The sequence below is a fragment of the Dermacentor albipictus genome, chromosome 2 (assembly GCF_038994185.2).
Source record: "Dermacentor albipictus isolate Rhodes 1998 colony chromosome 2, USDA_Dalb.pri_finalv2, whole genome shotgun sequence".
Classification (NCBI taxonomy): Eukaryota; Metazoa; Arthropoda; class Arachnida; order Ixodida; family Ixodidae; genus Dermacentor; species Dermacentor albipictus.
In genome coordinates this window covers 207952589-207980061 of record NC_091822.1, presented here as the reverse complement: position 1 = coordinate 207980061, position 27473 = coordinate 207952589, and the positions used below count along the sequence as shown (strand labels likewise).

Sequence of the window (27473 nt, the reverse complement as noted above, 5' to 3'; positions counted from 1 at the left end):
CGACTTCCATCGCTACTTGAACGCCATCCCATATAAATAAGCGGCGGATTGCTGGCTCTAGAACATTATTGCGCTCCGAAACCAATTTCTACAATATGGATTTCGTCACTGCCATCTTCCATTGGCGTTGTTTCCGTTATAGCCAGTACATTTGCGTGCATCGCTCTGGCAGCTAACCTTCCGCGGTTAGAGTGGCTTTGACATTTTTAGCAAGGTGTTCCCGTCGCCCACAGCGATAGCAACGTGCATTTGCCCATCCGCAACTGACATCATCGTGTTTTGAGCTGCCACACCATCCGCATTCTAGATGTTCTTTAGCCTTTCTGTTTTCCTCAGAGGGCGTTTTTCGAGCCGCCTGCAATTTCAATAGAGCCTTTGGCTCGGATGACATTTTCATAGGGTCATTCTCGGCAGTTTCAGCTGAAATTGCGAGCGCTTCAGCCTCCGCTAGCGTTAGATTGGCCTTTGCGAGTAGTTGCTTCTGTGGGGCCTTTCACCGAACACCGCACACAATACGATACCTGAGCATCCGCTCCAGGGCGTTGCGAACATTGCAGTGTAGTAGCTTCGACGGCGCGGCCGGACGCAGGACCTGCGGCATGAGGCCTAAACGGCCGGGGCGCGCAGCACCGCAGAAAAAGAGCCAGACTGCTCGAGTCGGAGACCAGGCAAAGATTGATTTTATTTCAGCGAGGGGAAACGCAGCAGGCAACTTACAGTGTTTGGCGCTGAGTGGCGCCCTGACGTGAACAACACAAAACCGAAACCGGAAGCCTACACAGGATACCACATCACCTCTCCCTTGAGAGGAAAACGCGCTACTCGCTCTCTTCGCAACAAAAGCAAGGCATGAGTTACATAAGAACACATGTTAGCACTGTAACACGCGTGCTTGGTGATGACATCTTTGGCTTCCCCATTTTAAGAGAAACGCACATGAAGCCTGAAAATAAACATGATTGCAATACAGTTCTGGAGAGTTTCAGTACCCGTTTCAGTTTCAGATGTACACTTGCACACACAGATCACACATGAAAAAGAGTTCACTGAGTACAAGTAGACAATGCGAACACCTGTGTGCCCTCTGGGACAGCACTGATGGGTGGCTCATTCGCCCTGAGCCTGACACGAGACAGCTCTGAGGCAGTCGTGGATTGGAGATTGTGCGTATAAATCATTTTACACTCCCCAAGAAGTTGCGATAGTCCCCCTGTAAGGATACTAAAGACCTAAGTAATGTTCAAAACTTTTTGGCATGAAAGACAAATTCGTATGGCGGCTATTACCGTAGTGAAAATTTGCATACTACATGCTTATGCTGCAAGAAATGTAACGTACAAGAAATGTATGAAATCAAGGAAGATGTTCCTACCACTAGGACCCACTGATAAATCTGCCATATAGCAGTAAGTACAGTGTGCCCCTTGCACCCTTCGTGTTGCCAGAAAATCCCCCATTTGAAGGATACTACCTATGCACTATTTACCTAACATGCAAGGAAAGACGTTTTGGCGTTAAGAGCCGAATTCGCATCATAGGGTTGAAACCTCTGTAGATAGTAACCTAAGGCAGAAAGCTACTTGGAAACAATCCTTAAACCGTACCGGAGGTTGTCTATTACGTGTAAACCTACGGAGGACTGGTTCAGGTTGTAGAGGAGGAACAGCGGAAGTGTTACTCTTACAGGGAATGGAAGGTGTGTCAGTGTCCCGAGTGTTTTCACGAGCAGTTTCTTGGGGTGGAGTGTCGTACGGACGTTCAGGAGACTTTTCTGTACGGGGGTGAACCCGATGGCGGTGGTGAAACAGGCGGTTGCAAAGGCGTGGCTGCCGCAGGAAAACGGGTATCACTAGGAACTGGAAGAACAGGTGGAAAACTATCGTCAAAGGATGTGTCGTCATTGAAATGACTCCTTTCATTTGTTGTTTCACCCTGACGTACCGAGTACTTCACCAGTTTAGAATCATTCCAACGCTTGCCCTTTTCAAGCTGGAAAGTACTTCGACCTACTTTGCGATAAATCTTGAACGGACCGGAGTATTTAGGACCGGATTTCCGTGAAGTACGTACCCTAAGCAGATCGCCTGACTGAAATTGAGGACCTTTGGTTGCGTGACGACGATCCACATACTTTTTAGTATTTTCCTGTTTTTGACGTACTATACTGTGCACTTCCTGGCGCAACTTTGGCGAAGCAAAGTGAGTATGAATCGGAGGCATGTTTGCGACGTCCAGACGAGTTCGTGGTTGTCGACTATGGAGCAGCATAGCTGGGGACACACCAGTAGTCATATGTGGAGTAAACATGTAAATTTCTAAGTAGTCTAAGACCGCAATCCTGAGGTCTCGCTGTTCCAAAATAGCAATCTGTATGAACTCTTTAAGGACACGGTTAAATCTTTCTACCTGGCCATTGGCCTGTGGGTAGTAAAGAGAAGGCAAGAAATGTTTAATGCTTCTTTCTTTCAGGAAGTTTTCGAACTGTGCAGAAACAAACTGTGGTCCGTTGTCGGATACTATAGCATCAGGAAATCCTTCTCTACTAAATATGGACATGAGACTGCGCATGATGGCATCGGATGTGACGGAAGGCATAAAAGCAACTTCGGGCCACTTGGTATGATAGTCAACCATGACCAAAGCAAAACATGCATACTGTGGAGCACGATCAACAGGGCCTATTATGTCTATGGCTAACTTTTCCCATTGTCTTAACGGCCATTCGACAGGTTGTAATGGAGCAAAAGATGGTTTGGCAGATTTATTTGCTTGTTGGCACACAAAGCAGTTTCCCACAAGTTCCTCAACTTACCTACCCATGTAAAGCCACCAGTACATGCCTCTCAACCTGAGCTTGGTTTTCGTGATGCCTAAGTGACCTTCATGAGCAATATACAGGGGTGTCTGACGTAAGCAAGCAGGAGGAACGATACGTTCACCTCGGAGAAGCCGATTATCCACGTAGGAAAATTCGGACTGTACAGCAGCATATGCCTGTAACTCTGGCGGAAGGTCCGCCGCAGTTCTCCATCATTTTACTATTTTGTCTTTTAATGCTTGGCACACTGGATCTGCTTGTGCAGCTGCTTGGAATTCTTCCATTGTGATACAAGATGAAACCAAAGACACTATTTCCTCATCTAGTGCTGGTACACATTCGGGAGGGACAGGTAAGCGTGACAATGCGTCCGCTATGACATTTTGGTCACCTTTACAGTACTCAATGATGAAATTGTAACATAGTAATCTTGCACTACACCTTGAAATTCTTAGTGGTAGCTGTCCAGGACCCTTTGAAGATAGCAATGCGACTAGAGCTTGGTGATCAGTTCGTAGAGTGAACTGCCGACCCCACAAGTAAACATGGCAGTGTTCACACGCAAACACACATGCCAATGCTACACACGATCACCGATGGAGTACCGTCGTTCTGCGGAAGATAACTACGTGAAGCAAAAGCTACTGTAAAGAGCTCATTTCCGCATTTTTGCTGTAGGACGGCTCCTATGCCAACGTCAGAAGCATCAACCGTCACAGCAACAGGAAGATGCGGTTGAAACATGCGTACCACTGGGCGTGATGCAAGTACGTCTTTAATCGCCTGAAAGCTGTATTCAGTATCCCGATCACAGACAAAGGCTTGTCCTTGTGTTAGGAGTTTCTTTAGCGGTTCCACTACGTCGGCGTACTGCGGGACAAATTTAGCATAATATCCCGTGAGGAACAGAATAGAGCCTTTTTGTCCTTAGGCTGTGATGCGTCCATGGTTACCTGACTTTTGCTTTCCATCGGCGAAATGCCGTTTGCAGAAATTTTACGTCTCAGGAAAGTTAATTCTGGCACACTGAATATGCAATTGTGGTTAAGCTACATGCCCACATTACTTATTCTAGACAGGACGGTTTGCAAATTTCTGTCATGATCACGTTGAGTGTGACCCCATACAAGAACACCATCAAGGTAGCAGAAGGTGCCTGGAGAGTATTTTAAAACAGATGACATGGTATGCTGGAAAGTGGATGGCGCAGATGCTAAACCGAAACACACACGCTTGAAGCGAAATAGACAGTCATGAGTGATAAAAGTAGTAAGGTCACGACTTTCTCGGACAATAAAACCTGACCCGCCATGGTTGCTCAGTGGCTATGGTGTTGGGCTGCTGATCACGAGGTCGCGGGATCGAATCCCGGCCACGGCGGCCGCATTCCGATGAGGGCGAAATGCAAAAACATCCGTGTATTTAGATTTAGGTGCACGTTAAGGAACCCCAGGTGGTCGAAATTTCCGGAGTCCTCCACTACGGCGTGCCTCATAATCAGAAAGTGGTTTTGGCACGTAAAACCCCATAATTAATTAATTAAACCTGATGATAAGCGGACTACAAGTCCCCCTTACTAAAGACAGTAGCACCAGCGAGTCGATGCAACAGTTCGTCAGCTCTCGATAGCGGAAAAGCGTCGATGATGATAGCCTTGTTGGGGTCTCGAAGATTGACGCAAAGTCGAATGGAATTGTCCTTCCGAACGACGACAAGCGGAGAAATCCACTCGGATGCACTGACTCGCTCGATGACATCAGCTAATTCCAGCCGTTGCAGCTCGGCAGGGACTTGCTCGCGGAGAACCAGAGCTGGAGGACGCAGTTTCGCCGAGACGGGTTGCAATGATGCTCGGAGACGAACGTCGTGGATGAAGCCCTTTACAAGTCCCAATTGTCCTGAGAATAGATGAGTGACCTCTGTTGGAGCGTTGCGTGGAAGAGACGGAAGCTGAACGTTTGGGTCAGCTGGAACTCCTGACACTTGTTGACATCTGAGCGAAGACCCTTGAATGTCAATGCCCAAAGCTTGAATTGTAAGCACAGACGGGACTGTAGTGGCTGATTCTCTACCAGCGGTAGCGGAAACAAGCTGCATTCGAGCAAGGGACTGTCAATGCGTTCGGCTCCTTGAACGGCAAACTGAAGCGTAATGTCCCACTTTTCCGCACGCACGGCAGGAAACGTGCTTCGCCGGACAGCCTGGATCGGATGTGATGTGTTGAGATGAACCACATCGGTAGCAATGGACTGCGATGTCTCGACTGGTTTCGCAGAGTGCGGGCCGCGCACCATGTTGGCCGGCCTCCCCAGGTCGCGACTTTTTGCCATGCTGCCGAACGCCATCTTGGAGCCACCGGGTCGAGCCATCTTGCGCGCCCGGGCGAGGAACATGATGGCTGGCGACGCCATCTTGGCGTTGCGTCGAGACGCGCTGAACAGACGAGCTGTTGAAGACGAAGTTCTTTGTGAACTTGCTGTACGGTTCGTCCGATTTCCTTGGCTTTCTTGAGCGTGAGGCGCGATCTTTCGTAGATCGTCCCTCGCTATCTTTCTTAGATCGTCCCTTAGAAAGAAAGCAGTTGACAATGAAGTTCTTTCGTAGTGCCTCGCATCCGGTCGCCTGGGGAAACGTGTAAAAAGAATGTTTCCACGTGATCCACGGTACCGAGCGGGTACCGGGCTATGCAAGGAAGGAAGCCGACCTTGCCGGCTAATACTTGCATGGTTTGCGTGCTAATTGCTGCCACAAGCAGTGCTCCCTTTTTGGCCGAATCGCTGATTCCGTTAGCTTCAAAGTATGCATCTGCCTTAATCACATACGGCTTACACTTATCTGTATCTTCGTTGAATGAATGGAGTATATAATGCGCCATGCTTGTCGTCGGCGAGACTGCCTTCGCGGTTGCCGATTCCGGGTCTTCTTCCATCGAATGGAGGATATCCTGGCTCGTCGCCACTGTAGCATAGCCACGGCACGCGGCCGGCCCGAACAGTTACGAGGCACAGACAGCTCGAACATAGAAGAAGACATTTATTTAGGGGCGTCTGATGGCTTTTATCCCTTGAAGTAGGAAGGGAAAGAAGGAACGGTAGTGCACTGCGAATGCGCAGAACTCTAGCATGACGGAGACAACATTTTGTTAACTTGGTAGGCTCCCAGCACACTGTTTCGCATAACATCTGTTCGCACAGGCTGTGTGATCTGCCGGCTTTTTTATTTTATTTCCTGACAAAATGTCCTCAGAAATTCCTCTGTGGGAAGCTTGTATTTTGCGAGCAAACTCAACTTCACTGAACTGTATACGCCTGCTTCGGCTGCGCTCAGTCGGGCCACGACTTGTGAGGCTTTTCCCGGCAACAACACAAGCAACCGCTAAGGCCACGTGCATTGGTTAAATGATTGCTTCTTATCATTCCGTTCAAATTTAATCAGGTAGAGATCCATGTCTTCGCCTGTTTTGTACGACTGAAGCAAACTAGTCATTTTCACTCTTTTCGTTTGTGCCAGCGCCGCATCCGCACCACTCGCTAATTTCGCTTGCTCTAGTCTTACTTTCGCGAGCTCAATTTCTGCCGGCCTTAGTTCCCTCTTTTCCTGCCTCTCCTTATCTTCCTTCTCGCAAAACATCTTTTCCCAAGCATCCGTGAGCTCGTCCTCATCGAAACCCACTTCGTCAATCGCAGTAAAAATTTCGTGCTTCCTCAACCCATGGTTAATTTCCATACCGAGCTCTGTTACCAACAGCAGCATCTCTTCTTTTTTTAACACTGGGATATCCATGTTTTTTCCAGAGCCGACTACAGCTTGCCCTGTATTGACCGCACATCCGATGGCGATCAATGCCAGCTAACTGCCCGGCAGAACCCTGTCTTTATCGTCTGGTAAAACGTAGTCGCTCAAGCACTCGCCCAACCTCTAGCTTCCGAAGCTCATGTCTCCCGGAGCCGCGTTCCGATGTGCGCCTATCCCAGATCGTGAGGGCTGACTGCTGCAGCTAGGTTTCCTCAAGTTGTCGAAGACTCCACGCCGTTACCGCGGCGGTTGTGCCTCCCTGTGCAACGAAGAGCAGCTCTGCTCATCCCGTATCCACAGAAGTCGCTCTTCTCTCTGCGGTCTACCTCGAGCTTGCGAAGGTTCCCAAGTCGTCGATCCCAGATCGTGAGGACTGCCTTCTTGCTCTCACCATTGCCAACCAGTTAGTTGCGGCTCATGGTGGCGTTTGGGACAGGAATCCACCAAGCTCTTTCCTATACAACAGCGCAAGGACTAGGACGAGACGAGTGCACATACACAGCGCTGAACTTAGAACTGGTTTTATTAAGGCGATTTCTACTGCTTAAATACGGTGGCAACCAATCTCACATGAAAATACACAAAGACACGCAAAGTTGGCGGGAATGGCAGTAACTGAGCACAGGGCTACAATGACACATGAACAGCTCTGTACGTGTTTCCTATTTATCTTCAAGAAAACACAGTTATTTTTCTGAAAGAGCTATTGAGGCTGCGCTCACGCATTTGTTTTTGAATCTGTAGCTCTGTCAGAAAATGAACTGCGTTTTCTTGAAGATAAATAGGAAACACGTGTACAGCTGTTTATGTGTCACTGTAACCTTGTGCTCAGGTACTGTGATTCTCGCCAATTTTGTGTCTTTGTGTATATTCATTTAAGATTGGTTGTCACCGTATTTAAGCAGTGGAATTGGCCTCAATAAAAGCAGTTGTAAGTTCAGCACTGTTAGGTGCACTCACCTCGTCCTAGCCTTTTGTGCTGTTGTAAAAGAATGTCACACCACCTTGCCCAAGCTTCAACAGTCTCTGCCACCAAGCCAATCGACGAATACGTCACATAGTAGGAATGAAGAAAAAGGATTTGTTTTACATCATTCACGCTGGCTTCAGATACGGAAGCCCACTCCAGCAGGAGTATATTAAACGTCTCAGTTCACATCAAGACAGATCAGTTCCTTCTCTCCCTGCACGAAAGGTACCCGCTTTTAATACCGTTGCCTTGCCTAGGTGGCTAGACCAGGGAATCTGATCATTGTATCGCGGCCAACCACAATCGTCGAATCGGTCACAATATCCCACCCATGATATCGCACCGTCCCGCCGAACTCCGCCTCCGATGTTGCCTAATATGCGCCCGCATATTTAGCAAGTGCATAGCAATCTGGGAATCCGAGGTCGAAGCTGTTCCCACAGTAGCATTCGACGTTGGCCCTATTCATCATTAGTTGAGGCTGTCAGGTGCAAGAGGAGGGTTATTTTGTGGACCCATCAACAGTCGGTGTGAGCCCTGCGCTGACTTCTGGATAGGCGCCAATGGGTGGGGTTGCCTCGTGGTAAACATGTACTTAATGCCCTTGGCCGTGTTCAGACACAACAGGTGCTTACCATTTTCCTAATGCCTTGCGTAAAGGAGCATGAACCAACAGTGGTCACACGGTTTGCATCACCTGACCATGATTTGCATACCAGTGTGAAGCCTTTGAGTGCTGTCAAGTCACCGAGCTGCCAAAGAGCGTCAACTGCTTTCTTTTCACAAACGTTGTCTTCTCGCAGCGTGGTACTGTGCAACGCCACTCGGAAGTGCAACCACACAGTGTTGTGAAACAAAGCATCTGACGTGCAGTACGTTAGAGAATTCTTTTGCCACCAAGTGCAATTGCCGTGTTGGACAAGAAATTTCCAAAACCAATCAATCGTCATGAGTTATTTGTGGTTGTGCAACAGAATAATTACAAGCACATGCAGCGCTCTGGATTCCTTGGGTGTCCTGTTACACTAATTTGTATTTTTATAACTACACAGACGACACCGCATGCTGCTGCTTAAGTACGCTATCGCAAATGCTATGATAACTACTGTAACTCCAGAAGCCGTTACTTGGGCTGACAACACTGTTCAAATAAACGAAAGCGACTACGACAGCTATATTCACGGCGGCTCTTTCGCTTGGTACTGTGCTCAAGTTTCTTGCTTGCGGCGCATAATCGTGGTGTTTCGTCGAAGCCGAAAGAGTCCTTGCTGCGGATTACCTTATTTTTATCAGCCTCAAGGATTTCAGCGACGAAACCGAAGAAATAGTTGTTCTGTGCGTGCAAACGGCCGGCCTGCCTAGCGAGCCGCATCAGTCTCTTTCAAAGATCCTTTTTTCAAGCGAGCCGGAGGTTTTAGAAGGAAAGTTGTTAAGATATTCGATTTTGCACGTTGGTATGATTTCACTAAAGTTACTTTTGTCAATAAAAACAAATGAGAAGCTGTAAACTGCCTTACGCATGTGTGCATTCAGTACACCTCTAAGAGAAAATTGATATATAGCTTTGCTTATTTGAGCGTGTTTTGTATTTTGCCGATGGTCATGACCTTCAATTTAGGGCACGTTTCGGTTTACGTCGTGGCTTCAGCATGCCACTAGGCTAACGTCTATGGCTACAACTGAAGCCTTCAGCAGGTGTCTTCATACCACGCACTTCACCGCTTGGTTCTTCATCGACTGGTGGCAGCAGTGCCCCGAAATTGGTAAGGGCATACACCGCGAGCCCTCACAAACAGCAGCACACTTGCTCTAGGTTGTAGCTCTGCTTAAAACAAATGCAATTTTATTCAAGCAACGGTGGTGAGTTGAGTAGCAGGCTGGCACACACGCACAATGCCCTTCGCACTCTCAAACACCATCACACGCCAACGTGTCTGCGCGGCGCATCGCATTTATCTCCGCTAGTGCACTGCAGTCGCAATGGGAAAAATTCCCGCAATGATGCACCGCTTCAAGCCGAGAAAGCATCGAAAGCGCGCCATGGCTGAAGCTCGCCAAAGCTCGTTTCCACAGACTTATTTGGCGCGAACAGCGAGGAATTAAAAGGAGTCCGAAGGGAGGTGAGCGGAGGAGGCCCGGTGCAATGGGCGCCGCCTGTTACCGCTGGGAATTGCGAGACAGGCTACTCCGTATGTTTCACTCCGTGGCAGGACCCCTCTGCCTGCGCTGACAGTTGTGTGTTCCTCGATCTGTTCCATGTTTGCCTGTGCGCGCGTGACACCACGCCTAATTAGTAACGAAATTTTTTGCTGCAATTCAGGCGGCCGTTAAATCTACGAACCATCGTATGCTTGTCTAATATTTTGCTATCGCTATCAAAGACGAAACAAAGATTTTCTTTTGTTGCAATACGGCGTGCTGTCCTTTTATTGCCGAGAACACTCGAGACATTGAGCGTCCCTGAGCTGTTGATTAATTCGGCTTTGCTCTGCCGTCTGCCACTTGGCCGAGATGGCCATCCTGGAAAAGCGCTAATTGTGTTCGATCCACGAACCAGGACCAACTTTCCAACTGCGAAGCTTTCTTTGCTGGGAATTTTCTTTGTAGTTGATGCTACTGTTGGACGGATGACAATATTTTCCTTTCTTGAGTGATGTCATTTATTTTATCCGTATATTGTGGGAAAAGGTACGCAGACTTTGATTGTTAACAACGGTTATTGTTGTTCACTAAAGGCAGGGCCGTCAAAAAGCTACACTGAAGACGAGATTGCAACAGTAAGTGGCTAGTGGCAACGCTAACTGCGAAAAAAATGTCTTAGGCAATAAGAAAATAATACAACGCTAAATTTAAAGCAACGTACGTGTCCACTTTGCATGTGTGGCACTCATCAATTTTTACCGACGAAGGAAGGACCACTGTGCGCACAAAATGGGAGACACTGATTGCCCTCTTGCAGGACGCACACTATTCAGCTGAGGTGGTGCCAATCTACGTGTGGATATTCTTGGAGGTAAGTCAGTTTTCAATTCGCGTGCTCCTTTTCTGACGGGGAAGACCAGAGGTATTGCACCACTGAAAAAAAAACATATTCGTCATAGCTCCCTCACTCAACGACATCATGTGGGATAGGGAAAACGGGTTTTTATATGGGAACCTATGTTTCATACCGGATTACTGGATATGAGATTTGTGCAGCATATGGCTTTCAATAGGGACATTCGACTCCAGTCTTTGTCCGCTGAAGGTCAATTCAATGCCGCCACAGAGACAGTTCGAAGCATTAGGCTATAGATTCCAGCGTTTCGTGATGTGCGCGCAGTCAAAAACGATGGCGGCGTCTCTATAGAGCTACAATAGCTTAGGCAAAGGCGTACGTGTCCCAGGTGCGTTTCAGGCCACGTGTGTCAAACCCGGTGGTGGTTTGATGAGCTGTGATCTGCGCAAAGAAGGACAGCGCGGCCGGTGCCGACGCGTGCGCCGTGACGGCAGACTCGCCACGCCGGAACGAGGCGACTTTGTGACCGGCGCATTTGGCTGGATCTTCCCGGTGGGCTCCCCAATCACGTCGTCATTGTGGTTGACTTTAACGAAGATGTCTCCCCCCGACGGAAAGAGGTTCTTGGCGCTTCTCTTGGAAAGATTCGGCCTTGAAGGTTGCATCAAGACCAACGTCTCCACGACGCGCCACCGGTCGCGCATAGGCCTGCCGTTCGCTAACGTCTCCAGTGTCGTCAAAGAGCCCATGGCCGTCTATCATAGCGACCGCAAGGGCATAATTACTGTGCTCGCGAGATGGACGTCAATACAAATAAACAGAACGAGCGTGTTTGTGTTATATTTTGTTGTTGTTTTATTCCATTTTCTTTATATTTATATACAACTACGCTGGTCATCCATCTTCTAAGAGTGGAATGGCTCTGACTTTTTTTTTTCTGGTAGCATTACGTCCACGTTGGAGTCACTCACATCGGCATTACCAAGAGTGATGCAATCGTGCTTACATGCACAAAATCTAGGTGTTTTGAAATGTCTCTAACATAAGTGATGTCACTGATGAGCGACTAGCATTACATCTCAAGCAAACGATGAACGGTCACTGTTCTCACTTTTCAGCACCTATAGGTGGCGCGGAGAACGCTTCAATATGGCGGGGATAGAGGTGATGGAGGAGACGCGAAAGCGTGCGCGTCTCCAGGATCAGGCGGCTTACGTGCCTCAAGTATCTCTAAGCGCGATCCTTGACCTCCCTAAGGAAACGCAGATATGTGTTGTAGGAGGAGAGGCTGCGTTTAACGTTGGCCATATAATATGCTGTGGAATACGAGCAAGTGCGGCTGGTACGGATGCACGCCGCAACTCGCACTGCGCGTTTACAACTCTGTGGCCACACCGAGGGCACTCTACGCCCTCCCCACCACCAACGCTCGATCGGCGAATTGGAACGCCATTGACATGGCGCACCGTACTGCGGTGCGAGAACTATACGGCCTCCCTCGCTCCTCCCAAGTAGGGGTGACACTCGCGGAAGTGGGCAACTGGCCGCCATCGCTTCGTGCACGAAAGCAGGCGCTCCACCACATTGAGCGCCTGCAGCGCTCACCACAGGGCCAGCGGCTCGTTTGCAGACTCCACTCCCTGCCGAACACGGGAATGGGCAAGTGCGCCACCGAGTTCTCAAAGCTCATCGGGTCGTCGCCACAGTTCGTCTCCCTGCCGTACTACTCCAGTCTGCTCGACGTGAACATCGCGGTGCCTGGCGTCGCATCAAAGCGCCGAACTGCGGTGTGCGCCATGAGACAGGAGACCGCCTCCCTACTGCACGAGCGACTGGCAGGACGACTTTTCGTCTACACCGATGGCTCGGTGACGCCGGACGGGTCTGGTGCTGCGGCTTGCACGGCACCGGACATCTCGGAAACGCGCCAGTGCCGACTGCGCTTTGCCGCGTCATCGACAGTGGCCGAACTCGCCGCCATTGATCTCGCTGCCGACCTACTTTTGGAACATCCGAACATTGTGTCAGCGGCCATTCTCACAGACTCTCGTGCGGCGCTTTGCATGCTGGCCAGGGACTACGGCGGAGTGCCCCTGGTTGTTCGAGTTGGCTGCAAGCTGCGACACATCGTGAATCAAGGCTGCGACCTGGCGCTTCAATGGATACCCGCACACATCGGATTGCCAGGCAACGAGGAGGCTGACTCCCTCGCCAAGGCGGCGCACGGTGAGTGCTTTCCCCTCACCCACTTGGTGACGAGCTTCGACGCGGCCAAGACAGCGGTTCTGCGCAGCCTCACTGCGCAACATCCCGATCGGCGCGTCGCGGCGGGAACGCCCCCGCGCCTGCTCCCGCGTGCGGGCCTCTCTCGGGCTGACTGCGCCTTCCTTCTCCGCCTGCGTATCGGCTGCTACAAAACAGCGGCGCGCACACACGGGCTCACGGGAACCGGCAGCCCCGTGTGTGGTAACTGCGATGACGTGGAGACACTGGAACACCTTCTGCTTCACTGCCCGGCCTTCGGGACCGAGAGGGAGGCTCTGTACGCCTCCTACCGCCGATGTGGCTTGCCATCCACCACCCTGCAGTGCCTACTCTTCCCCAATGCTCACAGTTCCATTACCAAGCGTGCATTTTCGGCATTGATGGAATTCTGCGAAGCAACACAGCTCAGAGCGCGGCTGTAGGCCCCGCAAACGCTTAGCTACATTGTAGTCTTTTCTTTTTTTCTATTCCGGTCTGTCTCTCCTTTTTACTTCCGGTCACTATCTCCATCTTTTTCTCCCCACACCCCTTTCCCCGTGCAGTGCTGTTGAGGTGTCCTCCTGTGAGAGACAGTTACGGCACTGCACTTATCTCTTCCATTTCTCTTTAAAAATCACTTCACACATGTCGAGTCACTCTGCCTGCAGACAAGCGCCGTAAGAGGCCCCTCGCATACAATAAAAGTTCAAGTCTGCAATGTAACCGGCGCCGTACAGGTCAGTGTTTCTTCTTACGCTTTGTAATCTATACGTGATGTACGAGAATTGACACCAATCAGTTAATCGGGAGCGCTCGGGTGTAAACAAAGCGCAGTACAACCCTCCCCCCCCCCCAATTCCGCTACATAAAATAAATGTTGTGTGCATTCACGACGTTATGTGCATTCATGGCTCCTTGCAATGGCCTTGTTGTGTAGTGCGAAGGTTTTGCGCGCAGATAGAGTGTAGCCTTTGTTTTTTAGGTCTTACAAGCCACTCTACGAATTAATTTAGCTTAAAGGTAACGCGGTCAGCAGAGCTGTTGCGACGCCGTTTCTCGAATCTCGACCGACGTTACTATTGGGTAGCGTGGCGTTGTCGGCGGCCTGCAGGCGTCCGGTAGACCATGGCGACCAGGAAAGGACGAGACGATTTCTAGTGCGGAACTTGCACGGTTTTATCAAGGGTTGGTGAAAGATAAAAAGAAAAAAATTAATGAATTGAAAAAGTACATTGTGGGGCCCCTTAAATAGGCCCACTAAAATTGTAGGCGGGATCTTGCTCACCTCAACGTCACGTGACATGCACTGAGTCTGATCGGGGATAGCCGGCTCATCCCTGCTCCCAGGTGAGTTTGCACGGGCTTTCCTCCTCTGGCGGCAACCCACGGGTCATGTTTCGTTCGCGGAAAGCGTTCTCCCCTAGAGTTGGACAGTTCGTGGAAAGGGTTATCCCCTTGGTCATACACACAAAGGGGCCTGTCGTCACAGCGGGGCGCCTGCCACACGGACAACCATACGAGACAACCATAGCAAATTAGGAATCCATCCTCCGTTTCAGTTGAGCAGGGTCTTTCGAGCATAATTTTTTGCCCGGGGTGTTGCACGCCAACCGTAACAGCATCTCCGGCGGGAGAGGAACATACCGACGCGTAGGGGCCAGCAGCCACTGGTCGAGGGATCGGCGTTTCAGCAGCAGAATTTCCCTCAGGGGTAATGAACCCTTCGTTCGTAGCTGGTAGATTCCTGGAAGTCGTTTATCAGGCCTCTTGGCGCTCTTGTGTCTTTTTTGCCTGGTCCGGTCCGGTGAAACTGGACTTGCTAACCGGTCTCACAACTTTTCGTCTCCTGTTTGGTCAAACCATCACTCCAGAACAGTGCCGGACCCACAACCACAAAGTAAGCGAGCACAAGTCCACCCTCCCCCAATACACACCAGGCTTTAAAAAAAAGAGAACCCGCTACTGCTTTCCCATCCCTTTTCGCGCATCCTCCGCCCCTCCCCCCCCCCCCCCCACTAAGCACTAAAAACAGCCATTTCTTGAAAGCGCTAACATGTGGTTACTAAAATCAGCTAACAATCAACTACAACTTCCCGATAATTAAAGAACGTGTGAACAAAGATATCAACGTAAAGATGCCACGGAAACCAGAGTGAGCATGAGGCTTTCGTTACTTTAGGGGCAACGACTCAAACCATCGACATTGCCGTTAAGTTTACCCTTCTTGTAGCGAATATCGAAGTTGTACTGTTGAAGAGCCAAGCTCCAGCGCGAAAGAAGGCCGTTTTTCGTATACACGGACTGCAGCCATGTGAGGGGACAGTGGTCAGTCTCTATAGTGAACCTTGAACCAGCAATATAGCAAGCTAGCTTCTGCACCACCCATACTACGCAGGCGCATTCCTTTTCTGATGCACTGTATGCTTCCTCACAAAGTGAAAGCTTTCCACTGGCGTACAGTACGGGGTGTTCGTTTTCGTCATCTCTCTTTTGACAAAGCACCACCCCCATACCCCGGTCGCTGGCATCACACTGAAGAATGAATGGCTTAGAGTAGTCAGGCGCGTTCAACACTGGCCGACTCGTTAGTACTTTCTTCAGCATACTAAAAGCCTTTTCTTTTTCTTCATCTCACTTTACCATTTGCGGTTGTTTTTCTGAGAGCATTCTTAAAGAATTTGCAATCTCGGAATAACGCGGGATATATCTTTGTTAATAACCTGCCAAGCCAAGAAATTACCTGATGTCCCGCTTCGTGCGTGGAAGTTGTCTATTGTGGTCAGTTTAACCTCGAAAGGCCGACGATGGCCTTACCATATTGCATGACCTAGATAAGCTACCTCCGCGATCCATAATTGGCATTTGGGAGCCTTGACAGTTAAGTTGGCCTCTTGTAGACGACACAACACGGTTCACAGGTGTTGCATATGGTACGCCCATGATGAAGAAAAGGTTCCCATGTCATCGAGACACAAAAGTGCAAAGTCCTCCATTATCCATAGCACCTGGTCCATAAGGCTAGAGAAATAATAGGGAGCATTCTTCAATCCAAAGATCAGGACTTTAGGCCGAAAGGTTCCCATCGTGGAAATAAACGCCGCAAGCCTGCTTGCCCTCTTGCTCAACGGAACCTGCCAGTACCCTCTGACTAAATCAAGCATAGAGAATAAATTAGCATTGCTCACTTTCTAAAGCCTTTCCTCGATATGTGGTATTGGGTAGATCTGGTCCTTCGTGATTAAGTTGAGCTGGCGGTAGTCGATACACGGTCGCGGCTCCTTTCCTACGACCTCAACCAAGAGGCGACGTATAATCACTCTCTCCTGGTTCGATTACACCTAGCTCTAACGTCTTGTTTACTTCAGCGGCCATGACTTGACGTGGACGAGATGAAACGCGATAAGCTTTCGGACGAACTGGGTCAGATGAGGTTAACCCGATATCGTGAATGATCGCAGTGGTCCTGCCAGGTGTGTCTGAAAATATGTCTTTAAATTCAAACAAAAGTTCCCTCATTTCAGCCCTTTGATCGGGATTCAACTCTGCCTGCTCTGCTGGCTTGTCAATGGTCTCGTGAATGTCTTGTGCCCCAGTTATTGATGTTAATACCGAAAAGTCGACAGACATCTCCTCAGGTTGGTTAAGGGACATGTTCACAATGGCCTCCCTCTGCCGGTAGGGTTTAAGCAGATTGCTGTGGTACACTTGTAGTGCCCTTCGTTCTCCCGGTACCTTGATTACGTAGCTTTTTTCAGATAACTTCTGAATAATGTCAAGCGGTCGTTGCCATTGAACCTAGTTTGTTTTTCAACGAGGGTTTACGAATCATTGCCTTTTCCCCAACTTCAAAGCGTCGCGTTCTAGCCGTCCTCTCATAGTATCGCTTAGCATTGCTTTGGGTCCTGCGCATTTTTCTGCCCTGCTAATTCTTGAGATGTGTGCAGTCTGTCTAACAGCTATAGCACGTCGGCGAACAACGCGAAGAGGGGACCGAAGGCAGCGACCGTAAAGAACCTCTGAAGGTGAAAACCCTGTTGACTCATTCAGTGCAGTTCGAAGCGCGAACATTGCTGCAGGCAAGCAAACCTCCCAGTCGGCTTTGTGCTCATTACAAAGGGCTCGCAAAAGCCGTTTCATGACTGCGTGGGCTTTCTCTACCGCGTTTGACTGCAGATGATACACTGATAATTTTAATACCGCACGTTTCCAGAAATGTCGAGGTCAGTGCGCTCGTAAAGACAAATCCTTGATCTGACTGGATTTCTGCGGGAAACCCTAATCGCGCGAAGATAGACAAAAGCGCGTTGACGATCTCCACCGAGCTTAGTTCTTTGAGGGGCACCGCCTCTGGGAATTTCGTTGCGGGGCATAGTACTGTGACAATATGGCGGTAGCCAGACTGCGTTGCAGGAAGCGGTCCTACTGTGTCTATTATGAGCCTGTGAAACGGCTCCGTTATAATGGGAACAAGTTTCATTGGCGCTTCAGCCTTATCTCCGGGCTTGCCTATGCATTGACATGTGTCGCAGACGGGCCAGTAAAACTCCTGCAGTGAGCGGTCCGTTGTTTTCCGAATGCCCAGATGCCCTGTCCAAAAGCCCCCGTGGACCAGGTGCAGGAGCTGCTCACGATAGGGATGCGGCACCACGAGTTGGTCGAATTTCACTCACTTTAGATTGGCGTACTTTCTATACAGGACGCCTGCCCTCCTGAGGAAATTTATGTTCTGTTTGGCCACACCTAATTTTGCGTCTGGCCTTAGGTTCCGCACGGTGGTATCTTTTTTCCTGTTCAGCAATCAATGTGGCAGGGCTTACGTTCAATAACTTTATTCTGCATTCTGCCTCTCGAGACATTTCAGACTCCGGTGCTTTCCTGACCTCTTCATTAGCTAGTGTACTTTCCGCAATATCCCCTATAGGGCTGTCCTGTTTGGTGGTGGTTGACGAATCCTCCGTCAAACCTGTTTCCTCCGCCACTGGACATTCGTACACTGCCTTGGCCGTGATCTCCTTTGCCTTGGAATGAGTTAGGGCTTGTACTATTCCGTCACTACTCCCGATTCCCCTGCGTCGCAGCAAATCATCATATTTGTTAGAAAACAATTATGGATACTATGGCTGGAGATGTGCCGAGACGACGGCTTCAGTGTCCAGTACTCCAAAAGGGCCTTCGATACGAATCTTTGCCACAGGGAGACAAATACTGGAGGCCTCTACGGCTTGCCTTATCAAAGCACATTCTCCCGTGAACTGCCCTTCATCTACGTACGACGGATGCACCACGTCTATTTTGGCTGCCGAGTCGCGAAGCACCCGACACGGTTTGCCATCTACCACGAGGTCTAGAATGTACGGTTCTAGCAATTCAAGATTTTCTTCGTTACTAGTTAGTGACATCAACACTAGTTCGAGATTTTGCCCCCCGCAGAGATATACCCCATTTGCTGTCAGTTGTAGCAAACCACTGGTTTCTTTGCCTCGAAAGCTCTTTTTTTTTCTTTCTTCCCTCTGTTGGGGCGGCTCCTCCTTTCCCTTGCTGTTCTCATCACTAATTTTCACCGAATCTGACCTTTTTTTGGATTTATACTGACTCGTTTTTGACCATCGCTCTGGCTTGCCGGGTCTGTATTTATTGATCTTCTTAGGATCTTCGTCGCCTTCGAACGCACAGCGAGTTACGTAGTCCTCAGCGAGATCGGCCGCTCTCGTGATAGTGTCCGCGCCTGGCCTATCCTGAGCCCAACACTTCATGTTTTCTGGCGGTCGACGGTGGAACTGCTCTAATGCAACGCGCTGTATTGTCTTTTCAGCGTCGCCGAGTGCACCCACTTTTCTGAGCTATTCTTGCAGGTTTACCTCCAAGGTGTATGCGAAATCTCAGTATGACTAACTTTTGTCTTCTCGACCTCCCTGAATTTCCACCTGAATGCTTCTGCTGAACCTTTTTAAGCACATTCGCTTTGACTTTATCGAAGTCCTATGCTTCTTCTTTCCCCATGCGGGCAATCATATCAGCTACCTCACGTGGCAGCAACGTAAGCCGGCGTTGCGGCCACATGTTTCTCGAGAATTTTGCCTTCTCACACGCGCGCTCAAACTGTACCAGAAAAAGATCTATGTCTCCTCCTACTGCGTAGGGTGCCGTCAAGTCTATCATTCTGCGATCGCTATCTCGTGCCTCTGTGCTACGTCTTTCCGTATTTTGAGCTTTCAGAAATTCAATATCTAGGCGCCTCATTTCGAGAGTGTCGCGTGCTGCCAGTCCGAGCTCTTTTTTTTCTTCTAGGCGCTTACGCTCTTTCTTATCCGCAATGCTCTCTAGGCATTCCTTCAGTTCATCGTCGTCTGCCCCACTCGCATCGACCGCCTCAATGTACTCCGGCTTTCTCTTTGATTCAGCAATTTGACGGCCCAATTGTATGTCCAAGCTAAACAATTCCGGCTTCTTTAGTGCCTTCAAGTTCGTGGCTGCCCTTAGTGCTGCTAACTCTTCAATCTGTAACAACCTCGACGTACCCAAACTTCCGTCCCCGGTTAAAGAAAAATCACTGCTCTGTACTTCGCCAAAAAAGAATACGTAAAGCCAAGTCATATCTTAGTGAAGAAAAGCCGTGCACTCGCCATATGCAGTCATGAATCCTGACACCTTCCTTCCGAACGTTGTCACCAGGCCGAAGAGGAGGCGATCTCTTAGATGTCGTCCAAAGTTGTGGTCTCCAGGGTAGCGTATCCCTCCGCTGCCAACCAGTTGTTGCGACGCCGTTTCTCGAACCTCGACCGACGTTACTATTGAGTGGCGTGGCGTTGTCGGCGGGCTGCAGGCGACCGGTAGACCATGGCGACCAGGCGAGGACGAGACGATTTCCAGTGCGAAACTTGTACTGTTCATTCAAGGGTTGGTGAAGGTTAAGAAGAAGAGAATGAATGAATTGAAAAAGTACATTGCGGGGCCCCTTAAATAGGCACACTAAAATTGTAGGCGGGATCTTGCTCACGTCAACGTCACGTGACATGCACTGAGTCTCGTCGGGGATACGTGGCTGATCCCTGCTCCCAGGTGAGTTTTCACGGGCTTGCCTCCTCTGGTGGCAACCCACGGTGTCTGGTCGGGGATAGGCGGCGGACCCTCTTCCCAGGTGAGTTGGCACGGCTTGCCTCCTCTGGCGGCACCCCGCGGGTACCTGTTTGGTTAGCGGAAAGCGTTCTCTCCTAGAATTGGACAGCTCGTGGAAAGGGTTTCAATTTCAACCTCGCCATTCCGTGACCAAATTGACAGCGGTCTTGGGGGGTGGGACAATGGTGGCATAGAGTAACCGACTCGTGAGCTATGTCGTTTGCTAGGTGTTTATGCGTCGATAGGAAGCATAGAGTTTTTTGTCTGTTCTGTTCTGAACGATCTCCAATTGTTTATCGCTTGCCTCAGAGCTGCGCGAGTTGCGTCTTCTTTGAGAGACGACAGAAACGACATTTACTAAAACGTATAGTCACACTACCGTTTGAAGTTTGTTTAGGGTCTGAAATTTAGATTACTAATTAATTTGTTTAGGTTCGTTTGTGCGGTACTCCTCTTTGGCTGCATTTCTGGCGCTCGCTGGTTCTAACCTCGGGATTAATTAACGGAGACGGTACGATTGCCTGGCATATGTCGGAGGGGGTTTGGGCGCCAGCCTTGTCGCTGCTCGGGCGCTGTGCGGAGTTGATCGCTAAAATACCAGTTCCGAGCCTACGACCCGCAGCCAACCCTTCCTCCAAGATAGCCATGGTACGTGATCCTCCCGGCGATCCCGGAACTTCGAGCCGGAGCTGAGCGGCCAAGGCCTCTTCAAGGGGCACTGGTGAGCTGCCCCTTTGCAAGCCCTCTTCCTGGCGGTGGACGGGCTATTGTGATCGGCCGTTCGATCCTCCCGGCGAGCTTGAAACTTCAAGCCGGAGCTGTGCCTACTGAGCGGCCAAGACCTCTTCAAAGGGCACCGATGAGCTGCCCCCTTTCGGGCCCTCTTCCTGGCGGTGTACGGGCTGTTGTGATCGGCCGTTCACTCCGCGACACCCCTAGGTCACGGCTCGCACGATTATGGGGAACGGGCCGACGGCCTCGTCCGAATGGTTCTCGACACTGATGCTTTATGACCAGCGCGGGAACACCTCGTTCAGGAGAGGTTTGAGCAATTGGCAATGATGTAGCTGTCACAAATTGGCGTGTCCAAGCCGGAGCTGCGGTCAGTGCGATCATCCGGCCATCATTTGTCAGAATACGATCGGAGTCAGCATACGTTCCCCTCCTTTCCCTGTTTGTGCCCAGTGAAGTTCGTGCGTTTCCGACCAAGTTTCCCCTTGGTGGAAAAGGGCAAACGACCTCGAATTGGTGGAACCTGATGTCATCGGTCTCCTGACTCCGAATTGAGGAAGCGACTGAACAATGATCACGCAAGGGAAAAAAGGAGCAATGGACGGCGGGAACAGGGATCGTCGACTAAAATTGTATCATCAACTTTTCTGTATTAGCATTTCCTTGTGCATATGTAAACATAAACGTGTTTCTAAATCGTCCTGAATATCTGACCCAGCCTCATGTTCACTCACTCCTCCACGAAGAAAGAGGATCCCACGTCTTCGAACCGCCAATCGTAACAACCACCACTCACAACGCAGTGGAGGATCCGACCTCCCGGAACCAACTCCCGGCCAACTTACAGGACGCTCCAAGCAGAGGACGCCCAACGTGACCACAAAACTAGCAAGCAACACCCCGCTTACCCCGTGACCAGGAGCTCCGGGCTCTGCGTGTGGATGTAAACGGCTTCACGACACTGTTCCCCCGCCCTCCCTTCCCCAACATATCTCCCTAGAACTAATCCTCCCACCTGCTGTAGAATCGTCCCCACCCCATAAAAACAGATGCACTTCGGACTCACACGACGATTATCAGGCTGATCACAAAGACTTGGAAGCCAAACTTAACGCTAAATTGATAGCTCTGCAGGCGCACCTCAAAGCCAAATTCACAACACTCGCCGAGCAGCTATGTTCTCACCTTGAGCAACAGATAGACACACTTTTCACACGCCTAATCCTAACTCTCGAAAACTGCTTACATAATTTGAGATCCGCCTTCTGAGGCTGGATACAATAATTACCAGCTCTTCACCATGAGCGATCTCCTACTCTATCCCACACCCACCTACTCCTCCTATCCCGCTTCCACTACCACCACGATAACCTATACTCGCGCCATCCACGCTCCAATATCGGGGGTCTGGATAATTCTACGCACTTATCACTAATTCAATAGAACTGCCGCGGCGTTCGGGGCAAGGAAGCGCCGCTGCAACTCTTAATACCTACCCTCCCTGCCATACCTAAGCTCCTTTCGTTACAGGACACACAACATCAAGCCACGCTTCCCAGTTACCATGCCGTACACTCAGACACCACCGACGCCCCTTGGTTGTCCCCACTCTCACATCGCACTATTACCTACAAGTAACACACAATCACCTCCTCCACCCCGCATGTCCTCATCGAAATCATCTCCACAAAACGTAACACACCTCCGATCTTTGCAGCCAACATACACCCCACGCCAGGTCATGACCAGCTCTCCCCCGACACCTTTCTCGACCAACTCCGGACAGCACGCATGGCACCTGGCACCTCCTCCCCTCTCCCCCTACACAGAAGCCCCGATCGAGGATCTGGACACCGATATTTCGGTCCTCTAAAACATTCGCACAAGCTCTGCACCGGGAAAGACAAAATCACAAACCCTATGCTCCGTAACGTGGATGATCAATCGATCACACAGATTACAGAATATTTTAATCAATGCTGGAGACAAGGTACCCTGCCGCAGTCCTGGAGCCAAGCCAAAATTGTCTTCATCACCAAACCAAACAAACCCCACACCGTATCAAACCTCCGCCCATATCACTCACATCGTCTATCGGGAAAGTGCTCCAGCATGTTACATACTCTACCAACATATGCACGACCACAACCAATATTCGCACAGCATGATGGGCTTGTGTGTCTGCGCCCAAGATGCCCTGCTTCAATTGACGCACGACATCCTTGATCCTCTCATCCGCGCTCATACTAAAGCCTTCTTGGCCCTGGACTTATCCAACGCCTTTGATCGCGTACAACACCGAGCGATCTTGGCGGCTTTCTCTTCCCCTCAATGCATTGTAGGAGACCTGCATAGAAGCGTTTCTCTCGGGACGCACGGCCGAGGTTCAGATGCGTGCCCATGCGTGCCCTCCACACACTCTTAGAGGAGTGGGCACTCTACAAGGTTCTGTCCTTTCCCTTCTTCAATGTCACACTCATTCTTAGCCCACGTTCTTCACAATATCCCTCACCTTCACCACACCCTCTATGCAGACGACATCACTCTGGGCCACCCACGCCAGTCACGGCGATATAGAGTAAACCTTACAAACCGCCGCAAACATAGCACAACACGCAGAAAGCATTTGTCTCTCCTGTTCCCCGGAACAGTCTCAGGTATACTTCTCATACGCCCCTCAGCATGTACTCTCCCCACGGCCCCCATCACCGTACTCTAGCCGGATGCCCTATCCTGGAGGTTGGCACACTCCGGATCCTGGGCCTTAACATCCTAGCATCTGAGACAGCGAGCTCAAAACCTTGACTTTCACAACGGGCAGATGCCTAAATGAGAGACTGAGAGATAATTTTTATCACGTTCACACGGCCATTCAAGGTCAGCTTTGCATTCACTACAGAGACTGCCCTCGTGTCCCTGAATATGAAAAATGCCTTGTAATCTCCAGACACCGCGAACAGTTTACCCGTGAAATCAAAGAGATTGACAAGATAGAGCGGTAGGGTGAACTGTGGATTAGCATGCTGTCCACTGCCCTCACCAAAAACGCGATTATCTGGCTGTGATGCGATAGGGTTCCATAATATGTGACATCATACAAGTCTTTTTCTACTTTTGCTCATGTCTGAAGTACATAGTGCTGGCGGTGTCACAAATAAAGCTTAGTTGAAGTCAGCGCCTGTGTAGTGTTCTATCCTCGTGTTTTGCGCTGTTCATACATGTACGTACATATTGAATCACCAACTCGACCAAGCTTCCACTTTGTCAACGTATTCAAATACAACACCTGACCGTTACATGTATTTCCTGACGAATGCCGGACCCCGACCGAAACGTAGGAAATAAAGCATCGTTTATTTATTAATTTTTTATTTTTATTTTCAACTACCGGATCCCGGCAGACGCTCACTTTATTTATACACACACACACGCAGTGGAGCTGCACCGCGCTACGTTGGAGTATAACTTTTGAGGTCGCCGAGACTCTAAGGATGACGGCACGCATGCGCACTCAGACGGCCGCCAAGTGAGCCAGTGGACTTCATGCGTGGGGCACTTCTGGTTGCGAAGCATTGCCTGATTAGTGCGTTCAGAGAAGTTCGGCCGTCCGATGACGCTTCTAAATTCCGATAAAAAGATGTTTTGCTGGCTGAATACCAAGACGAAATTAATTTGAGTTTTGCGAGGAAAAATGAACCGTCTCCACGAAATAAATATGGAAGCGCCAGACCTGTCAGAAGCATTTTTTCCGAATTTCGCCGAATCTGCGTTTTGGTTCGCTCCCCCACCAAAAAAGTTATTGTGGCTACGACTTTACGAATGTTTATTGACAGAGTATGGGTCAATATCATTGATTCTAATTATTACGATGTATAACCGCTATGATGAGGAGAAAGATATCTAAAATGGAACACTGCACAATTTTGGCCAAAGTCCAGATTTCTTTATTTGTGAAGAGCACGGTTTTGAATCTTTTTCAGGTTGTTGACATGAAACTCTTTGAAATTGGAGGCAAATATATTTGCCCTAAGAGGCACTAAAATATCACACGTGCTAAAGCTAGGCCTATTGTTAAATTAGCGATATTTAAAAAATCCTTTTGTTTAAGTCATCCTCGATTTTTTTACCATTTCCCAAATTAAATCCATTGAATTAACGTAATATGAAACATCTCGTTGCGTCATTTCTTTATTTCATAATTACAAACGACTGTACCACCGCGACAACTATGTCGAGATCTCCGCGTGCTCGTGGTTTGGAGATCGACAAAACAGACATGCGGTAGTGAAAATACTGTGTGCGTCCATGGACAGGAATCGCAAGAGAGGGACAGAGTCCGCCTGTTTTCGCGGCTCAGTTCGCGCTGATGCAGCACGAAGGTCAATTCGCTCACTGCTGCTGCCACGCTTCCTCGCTCCAGCATTCTGACGGCGAGTTTCCGTGTTCACCGAGTGAGAGGTGTTCATGTTTGCTTGTGCACGCGTGAAACCATGCTTATTCATTCAGTTAGTATGCATATGCTTACAAGTTTGTACGGCTGACATAACTACTATCCTCACTTCGTACAGCTGTCACTAATTTGCTATTGCAATCCATGCTTCGCCTTTCGGGCGAAACGGTGACTTTTTTTATTCAGGCGTAAGCCTTAGACGGCCCGAGGGATGAAGAATCCGATGTCCGGTGTTATGGCACCAAAATTTGTAGGGACTCGAGCCCTGTGGTGTTAATTAGGGTGAATTAGGCCATAAATTTCTTCAAAGCGTGAAGCCGAGGTGAAGAAGCGTCAGCACGACCTGTGGTGTTAAGGCAAAGTTAATTAAGGCGCAGTCACTTAACATACGAGTTGCACTCGAGCCCACGACCTTTGGTCGTAGTCAAACCCGCTTGGGGAGAACCGGTCATATCTCAAAGTTGGATGCCAATGGACATAGTGAAGGTGCAGAGACGAAACCGTTGGTATTAATTAAGGCGAAGTGAATTAAGGCACAGTTAATTAAGCCACTCGAACCCACGACTTCTCGTATTAATTAAGGTATATATTTATTAAGGCACTCGAACGGCACGACCTTGGGTGGGAGAAAACAATAGGAAGCGAAAAGGTCAGGTTACGTCACCGTGAGCACGCTGGCTTCCGTCTTCTTGAGCGTGCACACGCCAAAGCAACCGTCAACTTTTCTTCCCGACGTCGACCGCACTGGTGTTTATAAAAATGGTTTCCTGTGCCGTTACTGGGGTCTGCGGGTTTATACAGGGTTTCTCAACTGGCATGCATCAAGATTTAAAAATATACAAATGCCGCGTAGCTGGACAGAACCAAGGTGGTGTTTGCCGTCGCTTGGAGATGCTCAGATTATTGTTTGCATTCCGCCTAATTACACGATTAATTAATCAACTTCTGAAATATTACAATTAGATGAAAAGTGTCAATGAGAAGATTGTAGAGCAACATGACAAACTCCCGATACAGCTTTCTGTTGCTCGATACGTGCTGCATGAAAGTGTGTTTCCTAGCGTGAGGGAAGCCGGCCAATGCACGCAACATTGCCGCACGACTGGCCGCCCGAGGCACTTCGCGTGTATTCGCGGGCTTCCTCGGCAAAATTTGGAAAAAGCACTTCTGGCTGATCGGGTGCTTTCACATTTTTCCTCGCAGAACTAAGAATGATTTCATTTTTTCCTGGGACTCGGGCAGCAAATATAAATATTTTTTTTATCAAAAGTAAAAGTAGTCATGGTACACGCCCTGCTACGCATGGTATGCGTGCCTAGCATAAGCAGTTGTGGATAATCGCGGCGCACGCTACTGATTTGCCGCGTGAGGCAAAGTCAACCATAGGCACGAATGTAGCAGCCACCTCTACAAAAAGCAACAAGTCGTATTTATGGTTGGAATTGTCGATTACGCGAACTGAATCACTTACTTTTTCCATGTGCTGAAAGAAGCACTGCACGCAAACGGGAAGTTGCATAGACTTGATGTGTTTTGCTTTCAACGCAGAAAAAATAACCACGCAAGAGGGCACCCCGAGAACTGACAAAATTGGCGTCTTCAAGCGTACTCTAAAGCCCAGTGTTCTTATATTGTCTAAATAAAATAATTACAAAGTTAACTCGTCATTACAAAATAATCAAGAGCAACACAAAAGATACTGGACACCTCTTCAGAATGCTTACGTAAAGTACCTCAGGAAAGGCCTCTTTCTTGGCGCGTAACAGCTGGGACGCCACCCTGTAGGCGCATACTATTTTAAGGCGACACGTTTCATTGATTCAGTAAGGGCCAAATGAGGTTTCCGTTTCGCATGCAGAGGCGAGGCAACGTGAAGTATTAACGTCTTAAAACCAGCAGCGCTCTCATTTGCCCTCTTTTTCTTTTTTTTTTTGTCCAGGCAGCCATACTGCTCAGTATCTACTCGTACTACACCACTGTTCAGGAGCTTGAAGCAGAAGCCGCTAAGAAGAATGCGCAGCAAGTGTACACAAGCACCTACCAGTAGTCGGACGCATTTCAGGTGAATAAAGGCCTACTGACAGAAGAGAACTTTGTTATCTTCTGCAGTAGCCATTGACTGACCATTGTGCCAGTTTTGAATCATTTTTCTCCCCGTACCCCTTCCCCGTGCAGTGCTGTTGAGGTGTCATCCTGTGAGAGACAGTTACGGCACTGCACTTATCTCTTCCATTTCTCTTTAAAAACCACTTCGCACAAGCACGGATGGATGCTATGAGCGTCCCCTTTGAAACGGGGCGGTGGGCTTGCACCACCAGGGCTCTATTTTTCTCGTTTTGCCAAATATCTT

The 27473-nt window shown here is 49.3% G+C and overlaps 1 protein-coding gene across 1 annotated transcript in view; it reads left to right on the top strand.

Moving 5' to 3' along the window:
- Nucleotides 1–27247, top strand: part of LOC139056417 (uncharacterized) — a 96220-nt gene extending 68973 nt beyond the window's left edge. The window contains exons 6-8 of the mRNA XM_070534634.1: nt 10319–10360; nt 10543–10596; nt 27063–27247. Of these exons, the coding sequence (XP_070390735.1) occupies nt 10319–10360; nt 10543–10596; nt 27063–27170 (204 nt within the window). The 3' untranslated portion in view covers nt 27171–27247. The remainder of the gene's footprint in view (nt 1–10318; nt 10361–10542; nt 10597–27062) is intronic.
- Nucleotides 27248–27473: the final 226 nt, after the last annotated feature.